The 20,194-nt window shown below is 44.0% G+C and overlaps 1 protein-coding gene across 1 annotated transcript in view; it reads right to left on the reverse strand.

Moving 5' to 3' along the window:
* The window catches only part of RPS6KA5 (ribosomal protein S6 kinase A5), a 277,526-nt gene that overhangs the window by 121,274 nt on the left and 136,058 nt on the right, over positions 1-20,194 (reverse strand). Inside the window, exon 7 of the mRNA XM_029597788.1 lies at positions 18,848-18,951. Within this exon, the coding sequence (XP_029453648.1) occupies positions 18,848-18,951 (104 nt within the window). The remainder of the gene's footprint in view (positions 1-18,847; positions 18,952-20,194) is intronic.

Here is a 20,194-nt window from a genome sequence, read left to right on the forward strand (position 1 = left end):
AAACCTAATGCGGAACCTCCTAAAGGACATGTCTATTCCCTGTCGGTGGTGGAGAATAAAGCCATGTCAGAGTATATTGAGGAGAATTTGCAACAGGGGTTTAATTAGACCATCTAAGTCTCCTGCGGGTGCAGGCTTCTTCTTCGTGGGGAAGAAGGACGGTACACTGCGTCCTTGTATCAATTATCGAGGCCTGAACGAGATCACGATTAAAAACCGATACCCCTTACCTCTGATCTCGGAGCTGTTTGATCGACTACAAGGGGCCAAGATATTCTCAAAACTTGACCTGAAGGGAGCCTATAACTTGGTTCACATTCGCGATGGCGATGAGTGGAAAACAGCTTTCAACACTCAAGACGGCCATTTCGAATATTTGTGATGCTTTTCAGCCTGTGCAACGCCCCCGCCGTGTTTCAGAACATGATGAACAACATCTTGCGGGACCTTCTGTTCAAATATGTCGTTGTCTACCTAGATGACATCTTGATCTTTTCACAAGATATGCCTACTCATCTAGCAGATGTCAAATAAGTATTACCGAGACTTCGAGAACACCGTCTCTACGCCAAATTGTTGAAATGTGAGTTTCACAAGGAATTTGTGCCTTTTTTTGGCTACATCGTATCGAAACAAGGCTTCCAGATGGATCCCCAAAAATTACAGAGTATCAAGAATTGGTCTCAGCCTACCAGTCTGAAGGCCCTGAGATGATTTGTGGGGTTTACAAACTACTATAGAAGCTTTATAAAGAACTATTCTTCTTTAACAGTGCCCTTAACTGCGATGACAGGGAAAGGGGCCAATGCTTCAAAGTGGTCTGCGGAGGCCATTTCCGCGTTTGAAAAATTAAAGACTGCCTTTTCCACCGAGCCATGTCTGCGTCACCCGGACCCCAACAGACCCTTCATCATGGAGGTTGACGCTTCAGATGTTGGAGTAGGGGCCGTGTTGAGCCAAACTGGAGATTTTAAAGCCTTACCATCCCTGCTCCTTTTTCTCGCGGCGCTTTTCTCCTGCAGAGAAGGACTATGGGATCAGAGATAAAGAGCTCCTAGCTATTCAGATGGCATTTGAGGAATGGCAGCCTTGGCTCCGAAGGCACCCAACATCAAATTACCGTATTCTCAGACCATAAGAATCCAGAGTATCTCCGTCATGCGCAATGTCTTAACCACAGACAAGCCAGATGGTCCTTGTTTTTTTTAATCGCTTTGACTTTGTGCTCAAATACCGTCCCGGAGACAAGAATACCAGAGCAGATGCCCTATCTCGCTCTTTCCTCTCTGAGGATGTTCCTGAAGAACCACAGCATATCATCAACCCGAAGAAAGTCATCTTGGCGGCTACCCATTCTGTGCCTGCCGGTAAAACAATTGTACCGAAGAATCTCAGAAGGAAACTATTACACTGGGCTCATGATTCCAAGTTGGCTGGCCATCCTGGTCAACGCCGTACCCTGCTGAAATTACAGAAGTATTACTGGTGGCCTACTATCAAGGAGGACACGTACTCCTATGTAGTGTCATGCTCCAACTGTGCCAAACATAAGCCTACTTCTGGTCAGCCTTGGGAATTGCTGCAACCGCTGCCAGTTCCGGAGGAGCTATGGACTTACATCGCTACAGACTTTGTAGTTGATCTGCCTCCTTCTGGAGGAATGAATACTATCTGGGTGACGGTTGACCGTTTCAGTAAGATGGCCCATTTCGTGGCGCTGCCTGGCTTACCCTCAGCCTTGGAGCTTGCTAAGCTCTTCATTGTCCACATCTTTCGTCTACATGGCCTACTGAAGCACATCTTCTCGAATAGAGGATCACAATTCACGGCAAAATTCTGGAAGGCTTTGTGCAAGCTATTTGACATCTCTTTGGATTATACATCTGCCTATCATCCCCAGTCAAATGGCCAAACTGAGACTATGAATAGGACCCTAAAATAGTTCATTCATGCCTATGTGAGTTGCCGTCAGAATAACTGGGCCGAACTGTTGCATGGGCAGAATTCGCCATTAACTCACATCCAGCGTCATCCACTGGATCAACACCATTCGAAGTGGTTTATGGACAACTACATTCACCACAACTTCCACTGACTCTCTCAGTGTTGTCGGAGCTCACGAGGAACCAAAAGCAACCGCCAGTAGAAGTGGTGACATCCCTTCTCCGGGAAAACGGAGAACGAGGGACACACCTCGTAGGGGTGGACAATTGGGCATCCAGAAGGGAACCCATAACTGTTGTTCTGGAATTTGGTCGAATCTCCCCACCCCAAAGGGAGAGGAGCAATTGAAATCGGGACCTCCCAATTCCAAAAACCTTCAATTCTCCCAAGGACAGTTGAGTCACTGATCACTGAGGTTCAGAAGTGACCAATCCACCACTGGCAACTACTATCAGAAGGGTGGGCCATAGTAATCAACGAAGAGTCCCAGCAAAAACAGTCCAAGACCACCTCTGCTGTTCCCCGGCCCTGGCCTCCCAGGAGATGCTCCGATTCAAGAATCGAGACTCCAGCTCAAAGATAAACATTCCAAGGATGGAACACCTTAGGGGCTTCCCCACGAAAGGGGTTCAGGATCCTGGAGGGGGTCAAGAGACATATTCCTCTTCCAAGAGAGGAGAGGACTCCCAACAGTACCCCCCAGGTGTCCACTTCCCTTAGGGTTCGAACAGGAATACAGTCCTAGACAGTTCTGTGGCTATGACATACAAATGGTTGGGCTCGCCAACAGGGAAACACACACACAGATACACCCATACAGCAGAGGGCAACTGTAAAACGAGCCCTTCGCTGTGAAACACGCTGACCAGTATTCATATAGTGGAGTAGGTGGCTACGCGCCGCCCAAAAGGCAAAGAACAGTGTGTGATGACGCCTTCTCCACCAGTGCTCACCAGCAATTCGCAGTGCAGAACTGATGAGGAGGCTGAGATCATGACGTGACGACGGCAGAACCCTGGCTTGGCCCAAATTGCACAGACAGGGAAAATGCTGCCTGTCACTGCCCAAAGTGCATGGAGTAGACGCCTTGCCATGACAGACCACACATACTGTGCTCCACTGTCAGTAACTCACAGTGGAGTGAACAGGAATAATGTGACGAGGATGTTCCCAGGACCACTGGTACACTGGGCATGGCATGGTGACAGGTGGCGTTTCATGGCGTTGTTCTCTGAGGCACCATGAAACAGCCTGGACACAGCCCTTGCAAATGTATTGGAAATGGCTCACCTTCATTTCCCTCAAGGAACGATAGTTGCGATTCTATGACGACTGACTGTGCTCATGGAGCCCTGCGGTTAGGTCCTGTGGCATCCAACGACATCCACTGGTGCCCACAGTGGTGACGGTGCCCATAGCGCTATCGCACGTACCAATGAAAGGCACATCAAGGGCACCGAACAATGCAGCACTCAGGACTTCGACAGCTCTTATAGTGCCATCCCCAGTGCCACAGGCACCCACAGACTCAACTAGCCGGCAGCACCTGATACAGCATCCAGAGACCGAAGGCATCGATGGACCAGGGATGCCAGGGCACCTGCAGGCAGAGAATCTGCAGCCCTTATACAGCACATTGATGTCCAAAGGAACCGATGACAGCCAGTGTCATCGACTGTCCCTCTCTGCTCATCTATTTTTCCTGAGGGCATTGATGCAGTGAGCTCGATGATGTCTCTCATCAGCAGCTAGGGTTGATAATAGCCACACTAGGCCGATCCCAATGGCTCAGGGCCCCTGAGATTACTGGCATCCATCGCCCATGATCAGCGCTCAGTCTGTCCAAGGCAGAAATCCTCGCCAGAGGGCTTCAGTGGCACTCGTGGGCCCTCAAAGAATTCTGGCAGACAAATCCTCAAGGACGACTAGGACACCCAGTGGCGATCTCAGCACCTCATTGGTGGTGCTAAATATAGTTAAGAGCAGCAACGAAAGGCACCGGTGGCCAAAAGCCCAATGACTTCCATGGAGGCTCCACACCTCGATGGTATAGAATGCGCCAATGATATCGGGGCAGCTCCGCACTGCGACAGCATCAAGGCCGTGCCTTATGATGACAGCACAGCCACTCATCGTGACGGCCTCCAGGGTGGCTGCGGCATCGAGGCCACATACCCCGACAGCATCGGGGGTGGTCATGCACACACCTCGATAGAATCGAGGTCATCGATGGCCCCACGATCACTGTGTGCATTGAGGGCACTGCGGCCATCAAAGCACATACCCTTACGGCATCGAGAGTGGCCATGCATACACCTCGATAGAATCGAGGGCATCACAACATCATCGATTACACCGCTAGCACAGTGGCATCGATGGTACCGCCGGCACCACTGCATCGATGCTACTGCAGTACTGATAACGTTGCATCGATGGCACCTAGGCGTCAAGGGCAACAAAAGCGGCAAGGGTGTCAACATCGAGGTCAGTACAGACAGTATTGAGGGGAACCATGGCGCCCAATGTCAGACCTAGTCCCCGACACCAGCCACTACTCTGCCACATTGATGCCTATGGCACAAAAGGCCCGTATGGTACAGAGGACGGTACTACACCTCAATGACCTCGAGGACGTCCCGGCACCTCAAAAGAGTCAAGGGTGACCACTGTGCTTGATGGCAAACCTGGTCCCCGACACGGTCCTGACATTGATGCGTCAGAACAATGGTGCGCTGGTCACAGATGTGCAAGGGCAACCATTACTGCGCATGGCACAGACAGTGCCGCACAAGCTGCTTGCCCAGGCTCCTGCTCACCCTTTCTCCCAGGGAGATTTCACTGCCATCACCTGCAAGCATGAGAGGAGGCTATGTCATCCAGGGCCCCTGCCCATAGAGACTAGTTCTTTTGAGTGTGGGGAGGATGAGTTCTCCCCCCCACAGGAATGGTATGGTCCTCAATCTCTTCATTGTCTGACCTCCATCGATGCCAATCGATCGGTGAAACGACATGGAACTCCTTACCGGGTAGAATCCAGGTGAGCCCACAGGCTCAGCGGCATACATGGATCACCCTCGGCCTGCACAAAAGATACCATAACAGGCAGAGCAAGGAGAGGACACAGAAACTAAACTGTAGGTGTAGGGTTTTTTTTTGTTTTTTTTTAAGGAAGAAATAGACTCTGCCAGACTGCACAGGGACTAAGGCCCACCATGAGGCTGGCTGACAGAGGAAAAAGAGAAAGAAAAGAAAACGAAAAGAAAACTACCATAAAATAAACAAAAGAAGTTCCATTGATGTCACCCATGTGTGAGGACTAACATCCTGCTAGTCCTAGGAGAAGAAATTATCTCTTATGTTGCAAAAAGGAGGAGAGACATTGACAAACGATTAATGGCTTTAGAAAAGCAGTTAATTAAAGCTATGAAAATCTTGGTGGTTTCCAACAGTAAAGAAAATAGAGAGATTTATTTAGCTGTGCGACTTGAGCCAAATTAGTTATTTCATCAGAGAACTAAAAACAGCATAAATTATTACAAATTTAAATTGTATCAATACAGTAATAAAAACTGGCAAGTTTATGGCAAGCTTGATTAGAATGAGTGCTGGATCGTGGTTCATTACCACGCTTAAATCGAAGGAGGGCAGCTTAGTTAATGCTAACAGGGACATAGCTAAAACTATGCAGATCTTTTATAAAGATCTATATATATCGGGGTGGGGGGGGGGGGGAAGAGATGAATAAATGTATAGGTTTTTTGGACAAGGTTCACCTCCCAAAGTTTATAGAGGCCCATCTTACAGGCCAATACAGTAAAGTGCGGTAGAAAGAGGTGCGTTAGCGCTGGGCGCACCCGTGTTTGGATTACATACCGCTCGATACTGTATTAAAATTGCATGCAAATGAAAGCCATGTCCAACGTGCATCCATGAAGCGCAATCCATTTTACTGTATAGGCGCTTATACAGCTCCTATACAGTATCTTGGGTGCGCTGGTACCTGTCATTTATTTAGCTAAATACCATGCAATCATAGTTGATATGAACATGGGGTTTATAATCCATAGTAATAAAAAGTAGCACTACACACCTCCGGCAAGAGCGGGAGGTGGACGCGGGAGATGGACACGGCCAGGGCAGGTGAGCGTGGGCTGGCGGAAAGTTTGCTCGGTCTTGTCCCGGGGAGTTAGGGGGTCAGGCAGTGAAGCGGGGCTGGCTGGGGCTGCTCCGTGGCCCGTGAAATTTTGTCTCGGCTTGCCTGACGCTCCACACTAACGCAGGGGTAGGGGTAGGCGGTAAATTAGCAGGTTAAACGCGCGGCAAAGCTGCAGGTTTAAAAAGCGATAATCGGGCCGCGAGTTACTGTATGGGAGGGAATAGCTAATCCGATCGTTTACATCTCATATACATGCCGCGGGCGGAAGGGGGTTACCCGTTGATTTAAAGAGGCGGTAACGATAGGTTAAAGGGGATAGTGAATCGCAGGTTGGACTAACGCGGCCAAATTGTGAGTAGAAAGCGGGTTAGGAGCAGGGTAACCGCGGCCGAGCTTTACTGTATTGGCCTGTTAATTGCTTAAATCAGCCCATTAGTGAGGAAAAGATTTTGGTGGGACTTAGAAAGGCTAAACCATTAAAGGCCCTGGGCGAGGATGGATTCAGCACTGAGCTTTATAAAATTGGCACCACTTAGTTTAACATAGCAAGCTTTGCTGGATAAAGGGGAATATCTGAAAAGGGTTAATAAGGCACAGATCACAGTTATACATAAAGGGCTGGATTTCCAAAGTTCTACGTGCGTAGAGGGAGTTACGTGCGCCGGTCCTATTTTATAAAGGCCCGGTGACGCTCGTAAAGCCCCGGGGCGTGGGCGGAGAAAGGCGGTCCAGGGCGGGGCCAGAGGCCTCTGACACAGTAGCCATATGCCACTGTGTCAGAGGATTGCGTGCCGGCAGGCAGGTGCAAAAGATAAGATAAAAGTCAGGGGGGTGTTAGAGTATGGCTGGGGGGGGGGGGGGGTAAGGTTAGGGGAAGGTCAGGCTAGGGGGAAGGCAGCACAGCTCGGTGCGCGCAAGGTGCACAATTGTGCACTCCCTTGCGCACGCCGACCCCCGATTTTATAACATGTACGCGCCTGTTCATGTCGATGTGTGCGCGCTCGCGCAGCTTTTAAAATCTACCCCAAAGCAGGTAAGGTTGCTTTCTTACCGGCGTCATATCGCCCTATCTCCATCCCATCCATCTCCATCCCAAATTTCAATCAGAAATTATCTGCCAAGATCTTGGCTGACAGGCTGGCTCTTATTCTGGTTAGTACAGAAAAAGAAAACTGAAGAAACTCTCTTAGAACAGTCAACAATTTTGTAAGTTACAAAAACATTTCTATTTTAACAACTAATGTAAACTTCATTCAAAATCTCCTGGTTTTTTATCATCAAAATCACTAAAAATGATGCTGATCAAAAAACAAGAGATTGTGATTGAAGTTTACATTAGTTGATAAAATAACATTTTTTTGTAACTTACAAAAACCTGTTGACTGTTCTAAGACAGTTTCTTCAGTGGCTCTTATTCTGACCAAGATTATAAAGCCTGAACAGGTGGGATTTGTTCGTGGAAGGAATGCTTTGATGAACGTGCGTCTTTTATTGAAGGCTATGACGCAGTGTAGGAAACAAAATGTTCCTTTTTTGACAGCTTCGATGTGAGAAGCTGTTCGACAGGGTGGAGTGGAAGTATTTGTTCAAAATTTCAGATTCCATGGGATTGACTGGTCTTTTCCAACAGGCGGTGAAATTGTTATATGGGAATCAGAGAGCTTATATTATGGTCAATGGCACCCAAGCAGAGGTTTTTTTCAATAGAGAGGGGAACTATCTCCACTGTTATTTTTGTTAGTTCTGATATATTCAAGAGGTTCGGGATTGCAGTTGGGCACTCAAATGTTTAAATATGCAGCATTTGCTGATGACAAATTGGTGTTCTTCACTATACCGGAAACATCCCTTGAGGCTTGGCTACACTTATTTGAGAGGTTTGGAGTGTTCTCCGGATTTAAATTAAATTGCAGACAAGTCTGAAACTCTAGTTTTTCCAGTTTCAATTAAAGAACACTGACGTGGCAGTTTCCCTCTGAATTGGGCAATTGCTACCTTTAGCTTTCTAGGGCTGCAGGTCCCAATTGACCCAGGCGAATTATATGACTTTAATATCTCCCAGCTAATAGATCACATTAAAAGAAAATTTCATGCTTGGCAAGGACTGCCATTGTCTCTAGTGGGACAAATCAGCCTTTTTTAAATGGTGTTATTTCCCACATGGCTTTATGTCTTCATGTCTTACAAAACTTGCCAGTTCGTCTGTTAAAGAAGGATTTAAAGACCTTGGACTCCTTGATTTCAAGGTTTATTTGGCAGGGGTGAAACCCACAAATTCCATTAGCAAGCTGAAAAAAAACGATTGGGATCGAGGGGTTTAGCACTTCCAGATCTAGAAGTTTAAAATTTCGCCAGCTGGCTGAGACTCCTGCGAGATCGGCCACATTATTTATTTATTTATTTCTCAGATCTTCTATACTGAAAAAACGAGTTGACTAAGGCGGTTTACAAAAATCAATATAAAATACAATAAAACTGCACAATCATTATTAAACATTTAATAAAAACATATACACTAGTTAGGGCATGGAAATAGCCATGCCGTAACTTTCCTTCTGAAAGTCAGATAACTTGATTGACCGTAACATCATCAATCTTAAACATAATCCTTTCCTTAACAGGCAACCAGTGCAACTCCATCAACAGCAGTTTAGCACTGGTTCATCTTGGACAGCCATACACCAATCTGTCTGCTATATTTTGCATCACCTGGAGCAGATGCATATTCTTCATAGTTACCCCCAACAACATTGCAATAGTCAAAAACTGGCATTACCAATGCCTGTGTTATCATTCTAAATACCTCAAAACTCTCTCCCTCTAATTTTTCTCAGTTTTAGATTTATAAAAATCCTCCTCACCATCAAAGAAATATGAGGTTCAAATGTCAACTTATCATTTTGCACCCCCAAATTCCAGGCTACTGAAGTATTACTGCAGGTCATCTTGCCAACCTTCAATTGCAGTGCTCTCTGGCTCGGCATTAGTAAAACATCCATTCTGTATTTTCCTCATTCAGAATCAGTTTATTCTCCCTTAACCAGGTTCCCAAGTGTAATAATCCTTCTTGTACCTTACAATCAGACAACAATTGAACTTCTCCTGAAACCTAAGGTATGTATCAATTGTCCCAATGGTTGCATAAAGATGTTAAAAAGGAGCAGGAATAGCAGGGATCCTTGTGGTGTCCCACAATCCAAACTATAGGCTTTCACCATCTCACCCCTTACATCTCCATTAATCTATCTTGCAAAAAGGAAGAAATCCAATCCAAAATTTGTCCATGCAACCCCAGATTCCTACATCTATCTATTAAAATCTGATGAGCTACCAGATCAAAATCACTTGTTAAATCTAGTAATATTAACCAACTGCTTCACCTTTATCTAAATTCTGATAAATCAAATCATTCATTGCTATCAGTGCTGTCTGTAGCCCGTGCAAAAACCTGACACACTCATCTAAAATGCTTTCCTCCAAATACCTAGACAACTGAATCGTTACTGCCTTTTCTAACACTTTTTGCTACCTGTCTATAATTCTCCACAGATTCCTTATCTGCACCCACCTTTTTAATGATCTTCTTCAACAACCACAGGAAAATTCCCACATTCAAAAGAACCATTAACTATTGACTGTAATCCTACCAACAAATTATCTGGAACATTTCTCATCAAATATGAAGGGCAAGGATCTAAGCTACATGTATAGTTGGATTACAACTCTGCAAAATCTTTCTAAACTCTAATCAACCCAGTTCCTCAAAAACCCCATTCTTTCTCCCATATTTGGCTGATATGACAAATCCACCTTTATAAATCTAGAAGGAAAAAAACAATATTCGCACCCCTTGATGTGAAGTATTTTTGCTTGCCCCGTTTAGGAAATTGCCAAGGGGTTGGTCTAAATGTGTTCTAATTTCACCAAGTGGGCTTGGTCATGCTTGACAAAACTTAAGAGATCTCCTCAGTGCTCACAGCTGTTATCAATTTAGAGGAATCTAGACTTTTCTTCTGGTAGTCATTCTGCAGACTTTCAAAGATGGGCGTCTAAAGGCATCACACATTTGCAACATGTTTTGGAGGAGGCCTTTGTCTTTTCAGGCCTTGAAGGATCAATATGGCCTGCAGGATGCGAGCCTTTTCTCATACATGGAGCAGACACATTAAATAGCGTCTTTGCCTTCAGAGGACTTGGAGTTTTCATTTTTGGAGGAAATGGAAGACTTTTTTCAGCTTGAAGTGCATAAGCTTTCTCTGACCAAGTTATGCAAGGCCTTGTGGAAGTTTGTGCCAGAGGAATGTCTGGAAAACACCATAAGTTGATGGTCCTGCAAAAGTGGGTTTGCAATTCCACAGCAAATGTTGAGGTTCTGCTTTAACCATATAAAGGACCTTGCTGATAATATGTACATATGGGAACTACAGAACACATTTCTACAATGAGCTTATGTATCTCAAAGCCCAGGCATTCAAGGTGGGAATTTCCACCACAGTACCATAGACCCAGGCTTTTTGGACCAAGGTGACCAACCATTTTTCAAAGGTGCTGGGCTGATGATTCCTGCTCCTTTATTATTTGAACACTTTCCACCTTTGTTGTTTAAGAGTAGGGGAGACAAATTGTTCATCCAGAAGGTCTAGGTGCAGGGCAAGAAGGCCATTCTAGTGATTTGGAGAGAGGACTGCGGACCATCCTTTTGGCAATGGCGTAACTTGCTACATGATATGATGCAAATGGATAAAAGAGCATCCACTGTGATACGCCAACCAAGATTTTGGAGACATGGGAGAAATATATTCAGAAAGAGTGAGAAGCTTAATTCTGAATAGTATTTCTTCATTTCTGTCTGTGAATGGGGGGCCTCAAAGACAGACTTAGATTTGGGGGAAAAGAGGAATGTGTCACCCGTACAAATTAATGAATAAGTGAAGATTATGTCTTATGATGGGATAGGGGTTGGTTGGTTAAGGTTTCATGTGGGGAAGAGATCTGGGTGGTAAGGGAAGGGGCTGGAATGAAAACAAGAAAAGAAAACTGGAAAATGTTTGAATGTTTTTCCCTACTGCCTTTGGAATGCATAAGAAACACAGCACTTTGAAGGTTTATGTATACAGTTTCCTAATGCAATAAAAAAGTTTTAACTTAAAATTCAAAATACATATACGTGGGTATATCATTTGCACACATTTATCTGGTTAAATTCGATTTATTCAGCTAAGCAGCGCCTTTGCCTTTACTTACACTGACAAATTTGAACTTAACATAAAAAATTGCCATACTGGGTCAGACCGAGGGTCCATCAAGCCCAGCAGCATCGTATTTCTAACAGTGGCCAATCCAGGTTACAAGTACCTGGCAAGTACCCAAACATTAAATAGATCCCATGCTATTGATGCCACCAATAAGCAGTGGCTATTCCCTAAGTCAACTTGATTAATAGCAGTTTATGGACTTCAGGAACTTGTCCAAACCTTTTTTTAAATCTAGCTAAGCTTACCGCCTTAACCACATCCTCTGGCAACGAATTCCAGAGATTAACTGTGCGTTGAGTGAAAAAGAACTTTCTCCGATTAGTTTTAAATGCGCTACTTGCCAACTTCATTGAGTACCCCCTAGCTCTTCTAGTATATGAAAGAGTAAATAACTGATTCACATTTATACGCTTTAGTCCTCTCATGATTCTGTAGACCTCTATCAGATCTCCCCTCATCCATCTCTTCTCCAAGCTGAAGAGCCCTAATCTCTTTAGCCTTTCCTCATAAAGGGAGCAGTTCCAACCCCTTTATCATTTTGGTCACTTTTATCTGGATAAACAGTGCCTTTTTTTTTTTTGTTTAAGACTTATCTGGCAATCTTACATACCTGAACAAGTCAGAAAAGTGCTAATTAGACTGACGGGTAATGCTTTTTGGCTTCTCCAGCTATGTGCTGCTACTTAGCAACATAAATCGGAATTTATCTAGATTAAGTGCCACTACTCTTTCAGACAAGTCCAAACTTGTGCGGCTCATGGCTTTTACATATGCAAGCATGTGTGTGCACATATGTACTTGTATTTTATAACCTGGTCATACCATTTGTGCACAGATTATAAAATACAATAGTAAATTTGCATGTACCCATATACATGTATATAGGGGAGCACGCGAGCAGTTTTGAAAGTTATCTTCCAAGTGTGTAAATTGGCTTTTGAAGATTACCTCCAAAGTGCACAGCCATTGTGAATTCCCTGCTGTAGAGTGCCCAACGTTTTGCACACCAGCACTAAGAACAGGCCTGAAAAAGCCAGCTGGGCAAACTATAGTGTGTTATGCCTGTCGGTCGCAGACAGCTGCAACCGCAAGTACTCACTTCTTGCACCGCTCTTCTGCCCTCCCTGGGGCTGCTCGCAGCGCGGGCCTGCCTACACCACCGCATTCCTCGGGACTCCTCATGGCGGCATGGACGCCGCTACTTCCTACTCCTACGTTGGGCCTTCCTAGGCACGCACGTCACAGGCCCCGCCTTTGAAGCCTCTTCGGCGGAAACCTCAGGGGCGTCCCTGTTTGATGATTTCATCGGACTCCTGTATTTAAAACTTCACCTTCACCCCCAGCTAGCTGACTTGGCAACAAGTTCCGTACGAGTTCTCAACTCTTGCCTTGTGTTCCTGAGACGTCGCTATGTGCCTTGCTCCTGGACCCTATCTGGCTCCCGCTCCTCGGAGGTCAGTATGCGCTCCTACGGGGGACTTGCTCCTCTGGCCTAACCCGCTCCTCGGGCTGGCTCTGCGCCTCTTGGGTCCTGCACTGCATTGGCTCCTGCTACTCGGGTCTCCCTTGGAACACTGCAGCAACCTGTGAGTTCCTTGGCCAGCCTTTCCCGCTCCTCGGGGTTGCGCCTGTGTTCTAGCAAAGACCGTCTGCGCTCTCCCGCTCCTCGGGTCGCGCTTACTACTCAAGAGACTACCTAGAGCCTCCCCGCTCCACGGGACTGTGCTCTTGCCTATACAACAACCGTCAGCTGTCCCGCTCCTCGGGCCTGCTTCTCTACTACACTGCTGGCATTCCTCCACTCTCCAGGTCGGGACCGGGCTTTCCTGCCTTGTGGGTTGGCCTGCGCCTCCTACTCTACGCCTACTATGCTGCAGCTCTGCCCTTCGGGACTGTCCTCCCCGAGAACCTTCTGCACGGCTACTCCTGCGCCTACTGCTCTGCGGTTCGCCTGGCACCTCTCTCTTCAGGGTCTCACTCCAGGAACCACCAACTGTCCATCACCCTACGGGGGTCTCTCCACCACTGTGCCCAGAGCTCCCAGCTGTGCCGGTACCTCGCCTCCTGATGGTGTGGACCCTCAGGCCAAGGGTCCACATACCCACAAACCATAACATAGTGGTGAAAAACAACCAAAGGAACCCAGTGGGGCTCTGTAGCTGACACATGCCAGCTTTAAAAAAAAAATAAACAGATTCCAAAATCTGCAATAAAATCTGAGGGAAGAAGCAGAATGAACAAAGTGGTTAAAAAATTAAAAATGAAATGAAAAATCAGTATAAAAGGCCTTGGGAAGGAGTTTACATAAGGAATACCTTAAGGCAGCAGATCCAGAGATCTGGCCCGGTCCACCTTAAGCCCCAGATATCAGGGAATTCTGATCCAGAAGGAGGCCCCTGGAAAGGTGTATATCTAGCCAGATCTAGGAGGGAACAGGAGGCCCCAGGGGAAAGGGAGGGACCTTAGCAAAGGCCCAGACCAAGAGACTGCTTCTGAGTTTATAAGCTCCAAAGATGTGCAGAGTTGTTCTTTCTGTTGTGAATTAATAAAAGTTCATGAATATCCAGCCACATCCTAGTCTGTGTCTATTCTCTGACCATTCTGACTCCACACGGTGCCACAGGCCTTTTTAAAAGCAAACAATTTATTCTGCTCAAATTGTAGGTCAGTTGTGCTGAGGAAGCATTTGAGAGTTACTGCAAATTGTTTGGTTTTTTTTAGATCAGCAATCACACCTCTGCCTTCATCAATGCTGTGATCTCGCTCATGTGAAGAAACAGAAGATGTAGAGGCAAATGAATGCTTACAATTTCCTCCTTTTTAAGTACTTTTTCTATCCCGCTAGTCATACAGCATGTTAATCTTCCTGGGGACCATTTTTAGCTGCTGTGTAGCCTGGCTAGGTAGCCAGATAAACATATCTGGCTACCTAGCAGTGGTTGTACTATTGAATGTATGTGGCTATCTTAAAATTAGCCAATTATGTCTAACCGGATAGGTTAAGCACATAACTTATGCGGCTAATTCTGCATTGCCCGGAAATGCTTCCCGCCCCCGACTTATGCAGCTAGAATTAAGCCACATACGGCGATGAATAGCGCCAGGTAGCCATTTAGATGGATAACTTTTCAGTTATCCGTCTATATGGCTTTTGAATATCGACCTCCCTATGTCCAGATATCTTCTAGTTTAATTTATTAATTTGAATATATTGCCTTTCGTACAATATGTCAAAGTGATCTACAGTTACAATATAAAACATTAAAAAACATCAATATCAAATCATTAAAACAAACAAAACCAAAAATATACAAAATGTTAAAATGCATCTCTTATAATAGCAAATAAAACACAATAAATAATCATATAACATTAAATAATATTAAATGGCAATTGATAAGACTCCAGATCCTCTTGACTCTCCAGAGCTCCTTTCTTGTGAAAGCAAAAGATTCGTAACTATGAGATTTAAAAGCCTGATTGAATAACGTGATTAGTTTCCTGAACTTTAAAAAATGTGACTCCTTAGGAATGATATTCATGAGAAGTGACATTCCATAGCAGAGAACCTTGATATGCAAAAGCTCCCTGACATGTACATTCCAATCTCATCTCAACTGGACCTTGCATCTTAAGCAGATCCAGTTGGGATGAAAGCAAGATCCTACCTGGTGAATAAAAGATCAGATAAGTAATGCACGTGACCACTTGATTAAAGATACTATGGTTTTAAGGGTTTATCTAATAACAGGTAACCTGTGTAGACTAATGAAACAGAGTTACATGATCCCATTTTTTTCTTGCCACCAATAATTGTTGCAACAGTGTGTTTTGAATGAACTGCAACTAATGCAATGCTATAGTGGGAAGGCCCTGCAACAGACTATTATAGTAGTGTAGATGATTTAAAACTAGTGCATGTACAATCATTTGGCGGTCGCGCAGCTCAAAGTAAGGGTGCAGCCGACGCACATAATGCAGATAAACAATGAACTCTGCACAAGAGTTGAGATTTGATCAGACATAGTTAATCTAGAACCAAGTCTCACTCCCAGAATATTAATACCTTCTTTTTATTTATTTATTTATTTATTAAGGCTTTTATATACCGAATTTCTTGATACAAATCAAATCAATTCGGTTTACAATGAACTAAGTAGAATATACAATTAACCAATCAACAAGAGATACAGAGCATACAGTTACATTATAACAAGGAAGCCTTAACTTGGAGTAGGAAAATAAAGAAGGGGTGAAGGGATTTCTTTTAGAGGAATCACTATTCCTAATTTAGTAGGTTGCAGTTTTAGTAGGATTGCTGTTACTGCTGATCCAAAGAACCTCTGTCGTAAGTGGATTAACTTTTAATTTTTGAACAGATAGCCAAGAAGCAATATGATCTCTAAATCAGCTTGCTGCACCAGATCTATCAATGCAATCACTTGTAAGGTAATCATGTACAAATAACAGCTGAATCCCGGGCTTTGGATAATTACTGCTAATGATGCCATAAAAATATTAAAAAGAATAGAGGCTCAAACAGATCCCTGTGGGACTCATGTCAAGGATTTAAAATCAGATACCGGTATGTTAAAGTTCCAATTTACCTGCAGTACATGATTAGATAAAAACGATTTCACTGATTCCAATATTGGACGTCTCTTGTAGCAACTGGTGATTCATCGTTTCAAATCTGGCACTAATATCAATTGATATAATAACTGCATTCTTACCCCCTTTGGTTCTAACTCTAATCTCATTAAGCATTTCTACCAATAAGGTTTCCATACCATGCCCTTTCCTAAAGCCAGCTTGCCTAGGATGGAAAACATTGGTAATATAAAAAAAAAAAAAAATAGATATCCTACCAGCAACTACCTTTTTTTTACCACTTTTGATACGAAAGGTAGATTTGAAACCACTCCACTCCACTCTCCTCATTTTGCTTTTGATGCTACATGGAATACTCCAGCACATAACGCTGGACTGACTGCGAGGCCGGATCTCTGACAGCAGCAATCATGAACAACCCAGACAGCACCTGCCAACAGGACAGAGCCTCAGAAATATCTGCAACATTGGGATAATTACAATTCTGTCTTTTTAATGTGCTCAGTTCTATTACTGAAATGCCGATGGGCATCCCCTGCCAGAGCTCGAAGCCTCAGCTCACTGGTAGGCAGGATCTGTGTTAAGGACATTGCAATATACTAACATAGTAACAATGGTAGAAAAAGACCAAATGGTCCATCCAGTCTGCCAAGGAAGTTTCCTAAAGTGGTAACCGCCGCTCCGTTATCTCATGTCTCTGTTTTAGGGTAGTAACTGCTGCTCTGTGCTGGTTACCCCCAAGCCTTATATTAAGGGTAACAATATTTACAATCAGAAATGCTACTTGTCGTGCTTGGCTGTAGAAGCAGTCCTGTGCTTTTGCTCTGATGTCTGCATATCAGTATCCCGGACCATAAAAGTCGGGGCCCAGCGTTGGCTGTCTGAATCCAATTCCCCCTCCCCCTCCCCTTGTATCCTTCAGCACACAATGCTGGCATTGGGCCAGTCCTTATAAACCTATAACATTAAAACACACTAAGACAGGCAAGTAGAAAATGCAACCAGCAACTGATCAACTGGATGAATAATCAGACTCAGATTAACAAGATGATGGTCACATACTTAAACTGCAGTGATTCATGCACCCAAGCCTAGTTGGGGGGGGGGGGGGGGGGGGGAGAAGATATCCATACCCTTTGAAAGACAATAAACTCATGCTAAATCCTAACAAATCAGAGCTATTTACAGGCCCAAGTGTTAAAAATATTCATTCAAGATTCCCTCCTTTCCATTAAGGAGACCATTTGAAATCTAGGGGTCCTTCTCAACCCTAAGCAAACCATGGAGCTGTAAATCACCTCAGCATCACAAACAGCATTTAGAAGCCTGGTCCTAGCTTCAGCTGAGCTAGCAACAATCCCCTAATCCTTGCTGATCTCCAGAACAGATTATAGCAATATGCTATAGGTCAGTGCCCCTCACAGCCTACTTAAAAAAACAAACAACTACAGGAGGTGCAAAATACAGCAGCAAGAATCTTGACAAGCTGGAGCTTTCTTGGACCGTATCATCCCAGTGCAACAGAGTCTGCACTGCCTCCCTGCAGTTTTCAGAGCCCGGTTCAAAAGTGCTCGTCCTTAACATGCAAAACACTAAACAGCATGGGTCCTATGTACTTAACAGAAAAACGAAGCTTCCACAATCCTAATTTGCTACTTGCAATCTTCCCAAGAAGCACTGCTGACAATCCAAGTTCTAGCGGTACCAAGGCTGACAAGAACCAGAGACGAAGGCTTCTCTGTTGCAGTGCCTTGATTGTGGAATTCTGTGCCCCAGACTGTCGGCTTTAGAAGGGATGTTAACCCCTGGATCTTCCAGGAGGTCTTTAATGGGGTCTGAGACCCCAATACAGGCACGTCCACCCTAGACACATACAGTCAGAGAAAGCAAGCCTGCCCACATATGTCTGTTGTTGATTTCAAGTTATCAGTCATGCCATGGCAATCTGTAATGTGTTCCTTTGGCTGTACATCACACTGAGCAATGCAAGCTGGAAGTGCGATCAAAAAATAAAGATTTACACACAAGTTATAAAGGCTGAGCTTTGATGTTTCATTCTGTTTTAGAAGAGAATTATGGTTTCCGTATTAGTCCACTTGGATATGTAGACTTAAGGGGCCAACATTCCCCATTTTTAATATAGTAAATCCAATTATACATAGGCCAAAACCCTACTGAACAAAGTTTCCTTTTTTTTCTATTCATACTGTATTAAAACTTTTATGAACATAAGAAGTTGCCATACTGAGTCAGACCAAAGGTCCATCAAGCCCAGTATCCTGTTTCCAACAGTAGCCAATCCAGATCACAAGTACCTGGCAAGATCCCAAGAGTGGACAGATTCCAAGCTGCTTATCCCAAGAACAGGAAGTGGATTTCTGCAACTCTCCCTTAATAATGGTTAATGGACCTTTCCTTCAGGAACTTGTCCAGACCTCTGGACAAGTTATTGGGCCCAATATTCAAAGATATCCGGTTATCTAAGTTATTTGGATAACTTAGAAGGGATATTCAGCAGCACAGCTATACAGATGGATATCCGTGCATAAGTTTTTACTTAGCCAGATAAGTTATATCTGAATAAATTAGACTTGCTCTATAGCAGGTCTATCTTATCCGATTAACTTAATTGGATAAGTCTGAATATTGGCACTTAGATAAGTAGTTCCACCCTGATACGCCCATTCCTCGCCCATTGACTATCCAACTATCTACTTTGCCAGTTAAATGACTCATCCAGCCAGATATACAGCGGCCACCATTTAGCCAGATAAGTCCTACTTATCCGGCTAAGTAGCGTTTCACTATTGGCCTCTGTTGTTTTTTGTAGCATAATTTTCGGTGAATGAAGAACAAATCAGTTGTGCATTTCATGGTTTACCTAGAGATCTCAGCTTGGGAATTTTTCTCTCCATCGACGGTAAAGGGAGATGCTCCTGTTAACAGCTCATACATCAGGACACCTAAACTCCACCAATCCACTGCCTGCAAAACAGAGAGTATTACATGTTACGGTACATAACTATTTATTTTATTAGATTTATATGCCACCTTTACAGGGGGGAAGGGGAAGAAAAAGGGAAAAACAAACAAACCGCTCAAAGCAATTTATTAAAAATCAATCTAATGCCATGACAAATATACTAATAGCCATGATCAGCCTACGACTCAATGACCCAGAATTATTGAAATATGTTTATCAACAAAGTACAACTATGAAAATATACATAAACACCTAATTTTATTCTTCTAGTACTACAATAATGTTCATAAGTAGTTCCAACGCATCCTTTCAGTGGTTAACACAATACAAATTGTGTTGCTTATCAAAAACTGAAAAAACATACATTTTATTTCTAGAACCAGGTAAATATCAATCAATCAGTCTTAAATTGCCAACAAAAAATATTTTGGAATCAACAATAAGATTAAAAGGCATCTAATCTAAATAAACTAAAACTAAAATATGGGACCTCGCATGCAATCAGGACAAATCAGAAGTACTGTTGATACTTGATTCTGACAAAGTATAGGGAGTTGCTGAAATGAACAAACTTCGTAGGAACATGTGGGAAAATCTGCAAATGGGATCCAAATTGTTTAGATGGACATAAATAGTGAGGCTATATTACAAGTGGAGTACCATCTTCAGAACCTGGCCTAACACTGCATATGAGCTCAGTATTAATGAATATTGAAAACCACCTTGCTATTTGGAAATGGTACAAAAATAAGAGGCAAGTTGAATAATAAGGAGGCCATGAGAATGGTGCAGGGTGGGCCACACACTGGTCAGCAGATGGTAAATGTGCTTTAGTATAAGGAAGTGAAAGGTGATGGGCTCTGGAGAAGGTTGCATGTGTGCATGGAAGGGAAGTTAGCAGCACGCCTGCTGCTAAGGATGACTGCAGCACACCTGCATGAAGACAAACGTTTCTTATTGTCAAATTGCTTTTCCTATTTGGCAGCTTCTAACCCAGCCACCACTGCACACTGTTACATGTTAATGTATTGCGGAACTGAGCCACATGTTAAGGTGTCAACTATTTAGAAACAGTCATTATGTTACCTCTTCACTTCTTCATTTCCAAGGGAAATGTTCCTAGGTGCCCTAATCTTTCCTCAAATGGCAAATGTTTCGGGTCCCCTTTTTACGGTTAAATCATTTTTATTGATTTTCAAGTAAGCACAACTTGCTGGAACACCTATGTGGTCTTCACAGCGCCCA

This window comes from Rhinatrema bivittatum, chromosome 4, assembly GCF_901001135.1.
Source record: "Rhinatrema bivittatum chromosome 4, aRhiBiv1.1, whole genome shotgun sequence".
Lineage (NCBI taxonomy): Eukaryota > Metazoa > Chordata > Amphibia > Gymnophiona > Rhinatrematidae > Rhinatrema > Rhinatrema bivittatum.